This window comes from Papaver somniferum, chromosome 8 (assembly GCF_003573695.1).
Source record: "Papaver somniferum cultivar HN1 chromosome 8, ASM357369v1, whole genome shotgun sequence".
Classification (NCBI taxonomy): domain Eukaryota; kingdom Viridiplantae; phylum Streptophyta; class Magnoliopsida; order Ranunculales; family Papaveraceae; genus Papaver; species Papaver somniferum.
In genome coordinates this window covers 34,014,435-34,029,577 of record NC_039365.1, presented here as the reverse complement: position 1 = coordinate 34,029,577, position 15,143 = coordinate 34,014,435, and the positions used below count along the sequence as shown (strand labels likewise).

General features: G+C 39.5%; 1 protein-coding gene across 2 annotated transcripts; it reads left to right on the top strand.

Annotated features, from left to right (window-relative positions):
• The first annotated feature begins 11,004 nt into the window (after positions 1-11,004).
• LOC113303089 (DNA repair protein RAD51 homolog 3-like) lies at positions 11,005-14,734 on the top strand. 2 transcript variants are annotated; one of them, XM_026552083.1, is made up of 10 exons: positions 11,005-11,328; positions 11,414-11,512; positions 11,950-12,072; positions 12,189-12,222; positions 12,311-12,381; positions 12,480-12,706; positions 12,971-13,102; positions 13,724-13,790; positions 14,100-14,222; positions 14,395-14,734. In XM_026552083.1, the coding sequence occupies exons 1-10, from the start codon at positions 11,217-11,219 to the stop codon at positions 14,415-14,417; spliced, it is 1,011 nt and encodes a 336-aa protein (XP_026407868.1). In that variant the 5' UTR covers positions 11,005-11,216; the 3' UTR covers positions 14,418-14,734. The 2 variants fall into 2 exon arrangements, with proteins under 2 accessions (XP_026407868.1, XP_026407867.1); XM_026552082.1 differs by having other exon boundaries at positions 14,100-14,734.
• The last annotated feature ends 409 nt before the right edge of the window (positions 14,735-15,143 follow it).

Sequence of the window (15,143 nt, the reverse complement as noted above, 5' to 3'; positions counted from 1 at the left end):
TGGATATTAAAGACTTGGAATCAAAGCTTAAAGCTAAAAGAGAAGGAAAAATACAAAGAAAAAAAAAAGAGCGAAAGAAAAAATTAAAAAAAAAAAGAGAGAATTTTTCTTAATTTTTTTTAGAGACCTTCCATTTTTTGAAATTATTATTTTTTTTTTTAATTTCTTTTCTTTTGCACTTTATTTGGACTTTGGACTTGGACAATTATTTTGTTTTTTTAAACCTAAGGAAGGGTACATTAAATATAAAACTGTTTGCAGGGAAGGACGACGATCACAATATCGTCTCGGCCCCTCGGGTTCGCACATGACATAGGAGTCGTGGCCCGAGTCGACTTCAGCGGTTCTGCGCCCATCTGGTACGGGAGGTAAGCTTTCAAAATACCCGCGAATCCCCTGTCAGCGGGTTTATTGTATGCCTTAAGGTGAATATATGCTGAGGATTTGAATACGGTTGTTTTAATTTCCTAGTAAAGGGCAAGGCCTGACCAAATTAAGATAAGGACTCGGATTTCATCACCGTTTCCTTCTTGCCCGCTTTAGGAAAACGAAACCAAACGCGAACCTAAGCTTAAAATTTTAACTAGAACGAGACCTATAGGATAACGAGCTTAGTAGGAAAGTCGTTCGAAAAATATTGGTTACTCTTTTAGCATACTTCAAAGTTCATGATGGTTTCTGTGAGTTGAATGTGTGACTACGCCGCCTTGTGATAGCGGTGAGGCCTTGGGTATCAAAGCTCCACTGAGCTTCCCTCGCCTCAATTCAACTTACTTTGACTCAGATTGATTCCAGAGGGGTTTGCTTAAATTGTAACGAATTCCCTTTCGAAGGATTAGAAGCTGGTCTAGAAACAATCTAAGTGGAGCTATCATGCTTGTTGTTTGCTAGATTTTATAGGTTTGATTTGGTCGAGTCAGCCTTGTTTGTGATTGTGTAGAATTCCCTTGCAATTAAGAATGTTGAACTGGTATGATAGAAGCCAATACAATGATTATCGACCTGAATTTGAAAATGGACATCATCCTTTTTATGACCATGTTGGGAATAGTGGTTGGGAACGCCATCCTTTGGAAGGATATGGGTCATACCCTGGTGAGCCCAATAACTATCCACACATGCGTCAGTCTTACGAGCGAGAAGATTATAGTACTATTTCTTCGTCTCTAGAGGATACAATCAAACTATTGAAAAGTAGTCCTTTTTATGATCCCTCTGTTTCTATTCCTCCTTTAGAAGAGTCCCTGAGGAAGTTAGCTGAGTCGACGCGTAAGTTAGCTGAGATGAATAGTATAATTATAGAAGAAAGAACTACAATAATGAGTGAACCTTCTTTAGAAGACAACCTCAAGCGGATAGCCGAGACGAACGAAAGAATTGCTCGAAATTACTTGAATTTCCAATATAGTGTATCCAATAATACCCTTGATAATGAAGATAGTTATTTACATAATCAAGATAACAAGGTTAGAATTGGTAGCACTACTTGTTTTGATGAGGTTCGATCTTTTTCATGTTATTATGATGAGGATAGTGTTGATGGAGAATCATACTTATGTAGGAATAGTGATCAGGAAATGGTTACTCCAATTAAGCTTTACAATGATAATATTATTTCTAGTTCAAATCCAAATAATTTTAATAATTATTCACCTATTCAAAAGGACGAGGATTTGACTAGATATACTCTCGTTTTAGACGATGTAGTATTTCCTGTTTACAAAGCCGATAATTATTTAGAGGAACGAGTTTATTATGAGAATAATGTTTTAGAGTCTAGCGATTTAGAAACAATAGTCTTAGACGAAGAAGATGAACTCGTAGAGCTTTTAAATATGAGTGAGGATGCATCACCTGAGTATAACCTAACAGAAGAAATTGACCATTTTCAGGATTCCGATGATCTAGAAATTAGGGAAATTGTAGTTAGTCTACCTAGAGACACACAAAACTCTAAGTTTGGGGGTGATTATCATTCTCCCTGTGCTTTACCTTTAACTCTTAGAAAGTTCCCTCGTGTAGGGCTTGACATTTGTGCCTCAACCATCGTTCAAGATTATCTCCATACACGTTTTCCCGAACCTAATAATGTCCAGAAAGAAGTTCAGTCATTAGAAACCCATCCTCTGGTTGATGTGGTTTTCCCAGGCTATGATACCCTTATTGACTTTGTTTTCCCACCAAATAGTTTTCTTCCAAATGTGGGAACGTTTATATTTCAAATGTGTCGAATATTTAGTTGTGAGACTAAACCTAAATGCTTTAGGAAATTAGAATCAACACATTTTCTTAAGAATGACTACTACCCTCACTATGGTCAATTTTGTAAGTCAAACCTGATTGACTTAGAGGATCCCCAATTATTCAGGTTGTTGTTATGTGCTTCTAAATTTTTATTTGAGTTTTTACAGACTCTAAGACCTAATAATTCGGATCTCACTTTTGAGGAGTTGCAGCCTAAAGAAATATATTTAGACCCTTTTATAGAACCTGAACCTGAACCACAATTAGATGTAGTTTTCTTAATCAGTAAACTAGGTAAGGGCATGCTAGTCTTGTTCATTTTCTTGGTTTACTACAGTTTCCTTTGGTCAGCTCTTTTTGGTTTTGAAGACCCACAGTTATTCCGGCTACTGTTATACGGTTCGAGTTGACTAATACTTTCCTAAGTCTGGCTGAAGACTTTAAACTTAGCACTTCTTGGGAGGTAACCCATGCTCATGCAACATGGTAATATCTTTCCTTAACTCTTTTTCTTCAAGTGGTAACAGTTTCTCCTTGTTCATGCTTTTAATTTTATCTTTAGAACATCGAGGACAATGTTAGATTTAAGTTTGGGGGTGGGGAAGAACTTTTTAGTTGCACTTTTGAAACTTCTAGCGTCACATGGTATCCGGTTAGGTTTACATACTGTTTCTCACCGAAAAGATAGAAATTGGAATGCTAGGGATAACAACCTTTTGAGAAATTAGAGAAAAAGACATTGAGATCCTTGAAATTCAGGAGAGAACTTGTTCCTTTTAGAGGGTAATCGTGATGGACCTAACCATACATGATGGAAAGGCAAGTAGGTCAGGAAATGCCAGAAAGACAAAGCAACCTCACAATGTAATCTTAGTTACTGGATTGCGACTCTCTCTCAGTAGAAACTTATCATCATCAACAAACGGAGCGACATCAAAATCTATGAAGAAAGTTGAAGACATTTTAGGTTTAGAAGCAACAATAGAAAAGAATAATTCAAAAATCAAAGTTGAAGTTACAAGAGCAAATGATATAAGTTGTTAGAATCCATGATACCAAGACATCACAAGTTGCGAAGATCCAAGTTTTTAAAGTCCTTCTCTCATGGCCATGTAAATTGTTGTCTTGTAATTTTTGTTTTCAACAAAAAAAAATGAAAAATGAAAAAAATCATCGTTGCGTTTTGTTCAATAAGGCCAAAGGGAAGTAAAAATTTATAAGTCAAGCAAGAAATCGAAGAGAAGAGTTAATTGTCAAGGTTCTATGAGGTTCGATAGTTTATCATCAACAGTTGAAGACAGAAGAAGACGTTGTTTCTACTGAGCACTATGAGAGAGTCGAAGAAAGATACATTTGGTTGCTTTGTTAGTCCGCTTTCAATCTGGCACAAGATCTTTCTAGCACTGGTTTAACTCATCACACGTAATTAGTCCAGCACCGTAGCAGATGTCCCTCTCATCTTTATCTCTCTCCTAATCTTATCCAGCTGTAAAGCAGCGGACGCATCTTACAATGTTTATCTAGCTGTGTAGCGGATATCTCTTTATCTAGCAGTGTTGCGGATGTGTCTCCCTTTTCTTCAATCAGATTTAGAGATGACACCTTTAATTTCTCTGGAATTCTAGTTACTTGGAGATAGGTTGAGAATATGTATGTCCTCATAGCTCTTTGGATACTTGTGACCAATTAGAAGTCATGGTTTTGTGGGTACACCTCTGGTAAACCCTCCCGAGATTAACTCGGTTTATTTTTTATTAGTTTTGCTCGAGGACTAGCAAATAATAAGTTTGGGGGTATTTGATAGACACATTTTTGTGTCTAAATTATACTCAATGTCTCTATTGTTAGTGTTCGATTTTTGTACTAATTTTGATGCTTTGTGTGTGTTGTAGGTGTTTTTGGAGAAATACACTTGTGTAGAAAAAATTGCTTAAAAAGTGCTATTTGGACTCCCGGAGAAAAGTACTAAAGGCACCCTCAATTTGGATAAGGGGCACCTCAGTTGGGCACCTGCTATTCGCATCCCTAGTTTGGTTAGGGGGACACCATCTTCAACATTTCAAAAATTCGTTTTGGCGGGAAAATTTTATTCTCAACTGTGTAACTTTCGATCGATTCTTGAAGGAGTTCTGGGTAGACTAAAGGGCTGAAACTTAATGGGTAGTTGTGATATGTCCTAACAAAGCTAATATGGGTGTTTGTTTCGATCAAATTTGTCTGGATAACTTGGTTTAACCCAAACAGGGAGTTGGAGGAAAAACATGAGCTTACACGAGTTGTGGTGAATCTAAACGTGTACTGCACGTTTTTGGAAGCCTTAATCAACACTTTGGAACGTGAAGAAGATTTTTAAGGAATTTAATCCAGCTGAAGATGCGTAAAAATCAAAATCATTGATAAAGAAAGAAAGAAAATATCCTGAGTAAATGAAGATTATTTGGAGTTAATGGAGGAGATTCAATGTCGCAATCACGTATAAATATGTTCACAAGGTATCATAGAAGGGATGTCGAGAGTCTGGGGGGATGAGGAGAGCCAGAGAAGAAGAAATTCGAGTTTTCCCAAACTCGGTTTCTGTTGTTGCTGCTGCTGCACCAAGAACACGAAGAACATAAGACCCACACAGAGCAGTCTTATTTTGCTACAGTTTCAGCGACTGTCGCCCGACAGTCTTATTTGTTACAGTGACAGTCATATTTGTTACTGTCGCAGGACAGTCTTATTTGCCGAGGGTCGTAGTTCTCTGGTTTGTAACAAATATAATTGTTACAAACCCGGTTTTGAATTATTTCTCCCTTTTCATCATTTGTAAACACCCTTTGAGCAATAATAATGATTTTTGAGCGTGTTTCCAACATGATGAGCGGCTAATTCTCCCACAACCAAGGCAATGAGGAAGCTATTTACGCATGAATAATTGGTAACTATTTTATTTTCTCTAATATTTAATTATAATTCACTCAATCACCGCTTTTGCAGAGTTTTAAATTGTTTGCGTAATTTTCCTAATCAGTTGTGATTCAATTAGATAGGTTATGCTTTGTTTAGATAATCTATGCTTAAGGGATACAATTTACGTTTGAGAATTTGCTTGATTATTAGTGAGTTAAGATATAAAGGACTTAAAAGATAATTAGAGTTTTGGATTATTTACCATCATTAATTTATGTGTAATAGTGGAATCAGTGTCTTGATTGTTTTCTCATACCTCTCGCCCACTTTGTTAATATTTTTGTATATAATTTTATTAAATCTTTAAATTTAATCTTCACAAGTCCGAGAGTTTGAACCTCATTACTACAACATCATTCAAAATAATTATCACTAATCCCCTGATATCACAGGTACTTGTTATTCCGATTCGTTTTTCATTCATCTGTTATTTGTTATCCCCCCACCTTTTTTTTTGATACAATGGATGGCGGGGATTGCTTTTTTAGGAGGCTCCTCAGTCCAATCGAGTGGGGTGTAAGCCCGTCTCTTATGTAATGGAAGAGTACTTGAACATGCCTGAAAGTGATTGGAATGAGAAGAGCCTCGCAAAGAAGGCCGGGCGAGAAGCAGCTAAGTTATCTGCTCCGCGCCCTTGCTCTTACGCTAACATTTCATCCATACAACCCCGACAGGATCGTTAGAGGAGTGCGTCACAACCTCCTAGGAGTGTGAGTAACAGTCCCAGTTCCTAATTTGTAGACCAGTTGAGGGACCTTGGGTATCTCCGCGTCTTCACGTATCTTCTGTTCATCCTCTTCGGGCTGAAACTGTCCATGCTAGGGGCGAACCTCCGGTGTCCTCTAGTGTCGTGCTGCAATCAATGAGCCCGTCTGGGTCCAGTCGGTCAGTTTTTGGTGGGTCCTCATCCCACGTGGCACCAACCGTTAATGATCATGTAGGTAACCTCCTATTTAATACATGTCTTCGTTTTTATCATTATTCTTTCCCCTTACTTTCCTCCTCCTCCCCCTCCTTTTTTTTTTATAAATCCAAGTTGTTTATCGTAATGGTGATCATCTCTCATTTTTCAGGTTCCACTAGTGACTCTGAGTCGTCCTCTAGTTCTTCCGCGTCTTGTCCTAAACCCGCTGATATCCCGCCCGATTCATCAATTCCTGAGGTTAGTTTCCAGTCTCTCTTTTGTTTTTGTGTTTCTGTTCGTTTTTTAAAGTTCCATCATTGATGCTAGGATATGGCTAAGAAGCGTAAAGAGACTGCTAAGCCAGACATGGACGGCGCGCGACGCGTAGTCCTCGGTGGCGATGGGTCCAGCAAGCGTGCTCGGGCGGATGGTAATGGCTCTTCTGCTCCTTTGGAGAAGCATACTAATATTCTTGTTGCTGACATACCGGCTATTCCCATTGTGCCGGAAAACGCCGAGGACGTGCAGCTTCGCTTTCCTTTGGTGGTGAGTGCTGCCGAGGCTGGAGTAGACCCTGCCACTCATACCCTCGTTCACGGCTTTTGGGTTCCTACCATTTTTGCCGCTTCTTATAGAGATATTATGGAGCGTGGTGGTGTCCATATGGCGAAGGCGGGTCTTCTGGATGTTTGCATTCTGTGCTACATGACTAGGAATCTCTTGGAAGTGGCCGATCAACTCATGCGTGTAGGGGATGATCCTATTGATGCTACGACAATGCGTAGCTGCGAGACTGCCATGCAGTCCGCGGTCAATGTTCAGTTTCCCATATCGTGGTTAGAAGAGTTGTTGGCAAAGGTGAAGATTCGTAACGACCCTCGTGGTCGGCTTACGAGTCAAATGTTTAAGCTAGTGGAGGAGCTGGGGAAGCGTTCTGAGGTGACTGCTAGTAAGAAAGATGTGTTGAATCTATTGCTTGTTGATGTTGGGGTAGCCAACGACGAGGTGCTCCGAGCCGAAACCGCGGAGGCAACGATGCGCGTGGAGCTTAAGGAGAAGCGACGGGAGTTGGCTAAGCTTTAGCCTGTTTTAAGCACTTCATCTATGTTGTTTTTCCCTTTATCTTCCTCTGGTTATGTTGGACCTTGTCTTCTGGATAATATATTTGTTGTTTGTTTTATTTGTTTTGGGATATTGGTATGGTACTTGATTAATTATCAGTTTGACGTTATTGTTTTTTATTATTCTTGGCTTCCTGGATCATCGTCTCTTCTTTTGTTATCCATAGATACGTGGGGTTGGTTGGGCGTTAATAGAACGCGCTTATTTCCCCTCCCCCCTTTTTTTGCAAGTGGTGGGAGGGGGGCGTTGGTGGAACGCGTGCATTTCTCTTTCGGAGGCGTTGATAAAACACGCCTACTTCCCTCTTCTTTATATCAGAAGTGGTAGGATGGGTGGGTATTAGTAGAGTGCGCCTTCTCTCCTTCTTTTTATTGGAAGTGGCGAGATGGGTGGGCGTTGTTGAACGCGCCTTCTCTCTATTCTTTTTATAGGAAGTGGCGGGATGGGTGCGCGTTGTTTAACCCCCTCCCCTCCTTTTTAGACCATATGTGGTATCCTTTCGTGCGCCATGTAGTTGCCTTTGGCTTGCTTGGGGTCTCTTGTGGGTGGGTTGGTCAGTCAGCCGCCTTTGGCTTTCCTGAGACCTTTCGTAGATTTGTTAGTCAATCAGGCGTCTTAGGATTTTTGTGAATTCATCAGTCAATCAGGCGCCTTTGGCTTTCCTGAGACTTTTTGTAAATTTGCCAGCCAATCAGGCACCATTGGCTTTCCTGAGACCTTTTGTAAATTCGCCAGTCAATCAGGCGCCATTGGCTTTCCTAAGACCTTTTGTAAATTTGTCAGTCAATCAGGCGCCATTGGCTTTCTTGAGACCTTTTGTAGATTCACCAGTCAACCAAGCGCCATTGACTTTCCTGAGACCTTTTGTAGATTTGTCAGTCAATCAAGCACCATTGGCTTTCCTAAGACCTTTTGTAAATTTGTCAGTCAATCGGGCGCCATTCACTTTCCTGAGACCTTTTGTATATTTGTTAGTCAACCAGGTGCCATTGTCTTTCCTGAGACCTTTTGTAAATTTGCCAGTCAATCAGGCGCCATTGACTTTCCTGAGACCTTTTGTAAAATCGTCAGTCAATCATGCGTCGTTGGCTTTCCTGAGACCTTTTGTAAATTCTTCAGTCAATCAGGCGCCATTGGATTTCCTGAGACCTTTCGTAAATTCGCCAGTCAACCAGGCGCCATTGGCTTTCCTGAGACCTTTTGTAGAATCGTCAGTCAACCAGGCGCCATTGGCTTTCCTGAGACCTTTTGTAGATTTGTCAGTCAATCAGGCGCCATTGGCTTTCCTGAGACCTTTTGTAGATTTTTCAGTCAATCAGGCGCCATTGGCTTTCCTGAGACCTTTTGTAAATTTGTTAGTGAATCAGGCGCCCTTGGCTATCCTGCGACTTTTTTCTCATCATATTGCTTTCGAATTTCAAAAGGGAAAATCGTTCTTACCATAAAAAGGGGTGTTTACAATGTGGTATTGTCATTCATACTCTTCCTCTCCTCCTTTCTTTCGCATTAATGGCGAGGGAAAGAGTCGTGCTCAATCGCTTGCTTAGTTACCCCGAGCTCCCCAGTGGCGCGTTTGCGTTCAAATATAATCCTTATATCAAAACATTCTTCTGTTGGGAATCCCAACCTTCGATGATAGTGGCAGTTGCTGGCGGAGTTCTTGTCCATTTTATTAACGTCTACTACTGTCGGGGCAGCTGAATTTCCTGTTCGGTGACCCACTGACCTAGTAATTCGACTACGCGCTCTTTGCTGCAAGGAAGAGGGGGTGGTGGGTTTGAGTCATGCCTTGCCCTTCCATTTCTCCCCTGGTTTCTACCGATGGTTTGGAATTGGTCCCTCCTTTCTCTATTAACGTTGGGTCTTATGTTGCCCGGTGCCTCAAATATGGTGTTGACTGTGTGACGCCAAACAGGGTCTATGGGTATTTCTTCTATGAAGTCGGCAATCCTTTCAGCCGCTTCTTCTAGCTCGACGAAGATCTGGAATCTAAAATTGATCAAACTCCCCTTGAAAGCTGGGATCATTCCTCGTATACAAATCTCAACGAGTGTTTCTTCACCGCTGTACTCGTGACAGTCTACTGCCAAGCACCGGAACCGTAAGATATACTTTCCTATTATTTCTCTCATCCGCTGTTCTTGCTCAGGTCTATTGTCGTGATTTTCCTCTTGGCTGAATAGAATTTCCGAAGGAAGAGTGTGGACATAGTCGACCAGGAATCCACGCTTTCTGCCTTTAGATTATCATACCAGGTGAACGCCGTGCCTGTGAGCGATTTGGGAAATTCTTTTAGGCACAACTTCCCGTCGGAGGCTCTATCATTCGTTGCTGATAGGAATCAACTAAGATGTTCTCGTGCATTTCCCTGTCCGTCATAAGTCTTGAATTTCGGAGAAGTGTAGTCCTCGGGATACCGGTATTCTCGGATGTTTGTTGGGTATGGACTGCTTAGCGACAATGGTTATCTTGCTTTACCACATGATGATTATGCTCTAAGTACCTCATCATTTCTTCCCACGACATCGCCGTTGTCTTGTCGTTTTTGTGCTCCTCTCGCTTTTCGTCGTTTCTTCTGGAGTTTTTTGTCCTGCTATTACCGCTTGTGCTATCCAGTCTTCAAGCTCCTGCCTTCTGCGTGAGCGCTCGTCTAATTCGTTTTGCATATTTTGTAGAGTTGGTGACATGGGTTTTGGTAGTTGGGCTACTCTCATGGTTTCTCTGTTTTGGGACCCATGTCCCACAGATCGTTTGATAACACCTTGCATCGGTGTTTCTTCCTTGCTGTCTTCGTCTTCTATTGTTACTTCTTCTAAGTTGATAGGTCAGTCGCCTAGTTTTCTACCGCACCAGAGTTAGCGCCTCCTGAGTGTGTCATGATGAGCTAGGCACGAGCCTCCGGGTGTGATTGCCAAATGTTGAGGGGTGATTTTAGTTTTGGTTCTACCCGTCCTAACTACACCAAGTGACCACACTATACCAAGAATAGTAGGAGAGAGAAATGTCCTTTTATTGTCCTTCTTTATATAGACTTTCCAGAAGCCCCTTCCTTTTATGATATCATGTCATGTGTCTCAAACTTCTTTAATTACTCCTAATGCCATTTCTTCCTTAATATAACCTTTGCCTTATTCATCAATTCCGTCCTTGTCCTTTCCATTCAATTTGACTTGGGCTTAGTCCTCAAGTCCCCCATGCTTCATGTTTAGACTTGTCACTCCTTTATGGGCATTCGAAACTCGTTAAAGGGTACTATTTTTCATGTAGCAACCGATAGCGTAATTTATTTTCGTTATAAAATTCTCAAAAACCAGTTTTTTCTCAAAAAAAAATCTTCCAATCAAATTCATAAGCTAATCTAATAAAAAACTAGATTTCATAACTTATAACTCAAGTAATTAATCTAACTATATTAACTAATCTAAGAAGATTAGTTGGTGCTAATTAAACAAGAAAAATTTAACCATTACTAAAATAAAAATATATGGTTGGGTGTTTAAATTTTACTTATCCTATTTTTTTTATTACCTCTTAGCCCCAACTAGTTTGAGTATTCCAATATGACGAATATTAAAAAACAATATTAGTAACCGCGTTTGGATACCAGAAACAGAAGTCAGAAGTAAAGATAGTTTGCCTCACAAAAAATCATTTTTTACTTCTAAAAATTGTTGTTCTGAAATTTTACACTGAAACTAACTTCTTGCTTATGAACTTCTAACAATCAAAAACTTACTTCTAAAAATGTATATCCGACGCTATTAAAAATCATGACCAGATCTTGCAGATGAACTAAGAAATGGGTATCGCCGTAGCGTACACATAAAACGCAGCATCGTTTCATTGGCAAGAAATGTTTGGTCGGTGTGTACTCCGGTAGAGGACCGGCAAATCATTTATGACGCATAAATAAACCAGGAAAAATTTCTTGTAGCTGAATTGAAACGCGGGAAAATTGAAAGAAGCAGCGAAACCCTCGAGAGAGAAAAAAACAATGGAAGTAGGCAGTCTTCCTCTTTCACCAACACAACGAGGGAAGTTGATTTCTGCTGGATACACTACTCTACTCTCTCTCTCCTTAGTCTCTCCTCATCAACTTGCTCGTGGTACTACTCTCTCTACTTGAAACCCTAATTTTAATTCTATAATTCTAATTTGGGATTTAATCTGATAACTGTTATTTTGGAGCAGATTTGAATGTTTCCCATGAAGAAGCTATTGAGATTCTGAAGATTGCACTGAAAAATGGTAAAATGGGCGAATCAAATTCAACCCATTCCGTTGTTACTGGTAATTACTCATTTTCTCCTACTTTTTTATATTTCTACTTTGCGGTTCTAATTGAAGCATGTACATATGTATATTAAGTACCAAACCCTATTATGAAATTGTCATAGCAAGATGAATAAATATCATAGAGCTAAATCATGGCATTGCACCACGCTGGTTACGTTAGATGAATTTATTCGACCCTAGAACATGCAGCAGTATGTGATATATGTCTCATTGCCTCCCTATGTTGCAAGTCCAAGGTACTAAGTGGTTCGTTAGAAGTTAAGAATTGGAGAGCCAGGCTGTTTTTCTGCTCTTTGAGATAGAAAAGTTTCTTTGCAGTCAAATTAATGAGTGCGTTCACTTGAAAAAACTCAGTTGATTTCCTCTTTAAGAGGATAAATAACAAATATGTGATTTCTGCAATGGAGTTCATTGGTTTTCATATTTTGCAGGTGCCCAGAGTGCATGGGATATGCTGCATGAAGAGGATATGATGAGACGGATTACAACCTCTTGTGGAGATTTGGATAACATTCTAGGTGGAGGAATTAGTTGTAAAGAAGTGACTGAGATTGGTTAGTTACTTCAATGTAGTCAATGATCGGTTTCAGTTTCACCTCTCCATTTGTGTGTTTGAGATATCATACACTATGTAAACTTGTCTTTTGGTACTTGACATGATGTTTTTCAGGTGGAGTTCCAGGCATTGGCAAAACACAACTAGGGTATGGATTTCTTGGGACTATTGTTTTAGTCCATGTCATACATTGGGGTTTCTGTAGCATGTTAACTGTGCCTGACTATATCATGCAGGATTCAGCTTGCTGTTAATGTTCAAATCCCAGTTGAATATGGTGGCCTCGGAGGAAAGGCAGTTTATATAGGTAATTCAAATTTTGGTATTGATAGCATCATGCATCTCTTTTTGCTTCTCTCCCTTTTCACATTTTAACCTAAAATATTGTATTTGTGTGATAACTAGATACAGAAGGCAGTTTCATGGTGGAACGCGTTTATCAAATTGCTGAAGCATGTGTTGCGAACATTATGGAAAATCATGTACCTCAGCGGAAAGATGCTCGAGTGTGCCAAAAAACCATGCAGTGTAACAGTTTCCTGGAGAACATTTTCTACTTCCGGATATGCAGCTACACAGAGCAAATTGCCGCAGTAAACTACTTAGACAAGTTCATCGAAGAACATAAAGATGTAGGTAAAGCAGAACATCCTGTTTCTGCAGTTGAATGAATAGAAGCTACACCCAACCTGCTAGATCATTTGATATGACTTATACCCTTCCTTGGGAGGTCGAGGGTTCAATCTTGTACATTGCTGGTGGCATCCATATCATAATATAGAGAACTAATGAGGTTTCAGCAGATCTGGTTTGACCTGGTTAACGATGTTCCCTAGATGTGCTTTATGTGGTACAGTTTTAGTTGCTAATATTTTAACTGTCTTGATCTATTGCAGGTTAAAATTGTCATTATAGATAGTGTAACTTTTCACTTCCGCCAAGATTTTGATGACTGGGCCCAAAGGACACGAATACTCAGTACAATGGCTTTAAAGTTGATGAAACTTGCAAAAAAGTTTGGTTTGGCCGTAAGTATCCATATCGTCTCCTTTTTGGACTTTCTTACACAAATTTTTCCACAACTCCTTTATTTTAGTCGTATGCCTATATCTCTAACTTCCAAACGTCCAACCGGCATCAAGACTGTCGTCTGTAACCAGTGCATTGGTTTTAGAAAGCATTCCACTTTTTAGTATACACTCCTAGTCGTACTCATCTATTCTGCCTTATCAGTTTTCTTACTTTCTGTATTCGAACAAACAACAATTAACCTTCTCATTACATAATCTATATCATGAGTTTCCACTACATGCATTTTTCATGGTAATTTATAAACATCCAATGCTCGTATAAGCTAACCAGAGAAAAAAGAAGTAACAGTAGCATTTTTGATAGCGAAGGTCACTCGTTTTCTTGCACCTTAATTTCTTTTGGAGATATCTTTTTGTGGTATGTTTATATTCACGGAATCACGGGTGGTCACTGACACTCCCTGGTCATTCGCCTCCATCCTCATTTCTATTGATTGATATGTGTGGATTTCCCAGCATGAATTAGGGAAATGCGGTACTAGTGTCTCTTTCTCTCAACTGTAGCTACTTTCTTGGCTATTTTTATTTGATTTATCTGATAGATTTTTCTTCTTCTAGGTGGTACTATTAAACCAAGTGACAAATAAGGTTGTGGAAGGCTCATTTCAGTTATCACTTGCACTAGGTAATTCAAATTTCATTTTTCTTTTCGGCTATCTATTACCTTTACTCTTGTTCTTTCAGTTCCCTCCATTCGAAGTTCCAAATAATTTTTTTTCAATATTGCATGGATTGATGTAACCTTATTGTCTCATGTAGTTTTCAACCCAACAGACCAAATCATCTCATCTTGTTTTTTTTTTTTTAAAAAAAGCACAAATTATCAGAACGTTTAACTGCCGATGTGTTCCCAGCACAAGTTCTGTAAGGGTTTCGTATGAGGTCTTTTCCCCAAGTAAACACATTAGGCTTTAAAATTAAATTTGTTTTCCAGGTGATAGTTGGTCACATGCTTGCACAAATCGTGTAATTTTGTACTGGAACGGGGACCAGCGGTATGCATATATTGACAAGTCACCCTCGTTGCGGTCAGCTTCAGCTCCGTATTCTGTGACAGGTAAAGGGATACGCGATTCTACTTCACACTGTAAAAGAACTAGAATGATGTAGTCCAGTGTACAGATTTTGTTTCATGATTTCCAGTATTTATTAGTATATAGAGTGGTGGATGGTGAGAAACCAATAGGACGCCAATTTTTTTAACGATTTTGGTTCGAGTTGCATCTTAGGGCACATGATTTTGAGAAATTAAACACTAGGAGATGAAACAGCAGAATTTGTTGGTATCGATGAATACAAAAATTCAACTGTAGTCGGTCGATGATGCTCTTGAAAGCTTGGTGTGTAAATTTGCGAAGCTGAAGTCCATCCTGGTCCATAGAGGTGAGAAATATGCAAAGAATATGCTTTAAGATGTCATGGGTAATTTTTTTGCTTGATAAAGATGTCCCTCCTGGTTGTACGGTTGTGGACATGTCCAGATATTTCTGATCAACATAATCAAATGTTTACTGTCACTGATATTAATTTCTATTATTAAAAAGAAAATGTGGTGTGAGTAGAGGTCAATCAGATTATCCATCTCTGTTGCTCTCTAGGTAGCTTTTAGAGCTATCTGAGAGATGCTTTATGTGGTATATTATTGGTATCTGAACCTTATAGTTCAGTTTAGATCCTGCACTGTTACTTGGAAAGTTTTGGGTCGTTCCTAATGCGGTGTCTCAGTTAGGCTTGCTTGCTTAGAAACTTGAATCATACTCTGTAGTTTTAGCAGGAGTGCGTAGCTTTAGCCTTGTGATGTTTTGAGTTTGAAAATTTCAGTTCACTTGCCTGCCCCATTGTAAAACTACGCTTAGTACTTTTCAATCCAACAACTCCAACTCAAGGAATAGAGGATAATAATAGCAATCTCGACATTGTGGTCTTGGTTTGTATGACCTGTTCAAGATTTTAGAAGTTTAGCATGATGCATGGCCAG

What these genes read in the sequence shown, in the direction of transcription:
- LOC113303089 (XM_026552082.1), top strand. Translation starts at nt 11,217, where the DNA reads ATGGAAGTAGGCAGTCTTCCTCTTTCACCAACACAACGAGGGAAGTTG. An exon ending in AACCCATTCCGTTGTTACTG is followed by an intron (nt 11,513 to 11,949) that starts GTAATTACTCAT and finishes CATATTTTGCAG; the next exon opens with GTGCCCAGAGTGCATGGGAT. An exon ending in CAAAAAAGTTTGGTTTGGCC is followed by an intron (nt 13,103 to 13,723) that starts GTAAGTATCCAT and finishes TTCTTCTTCTAG; the next exon opens with GTGGTACTATTAAACCAAGT.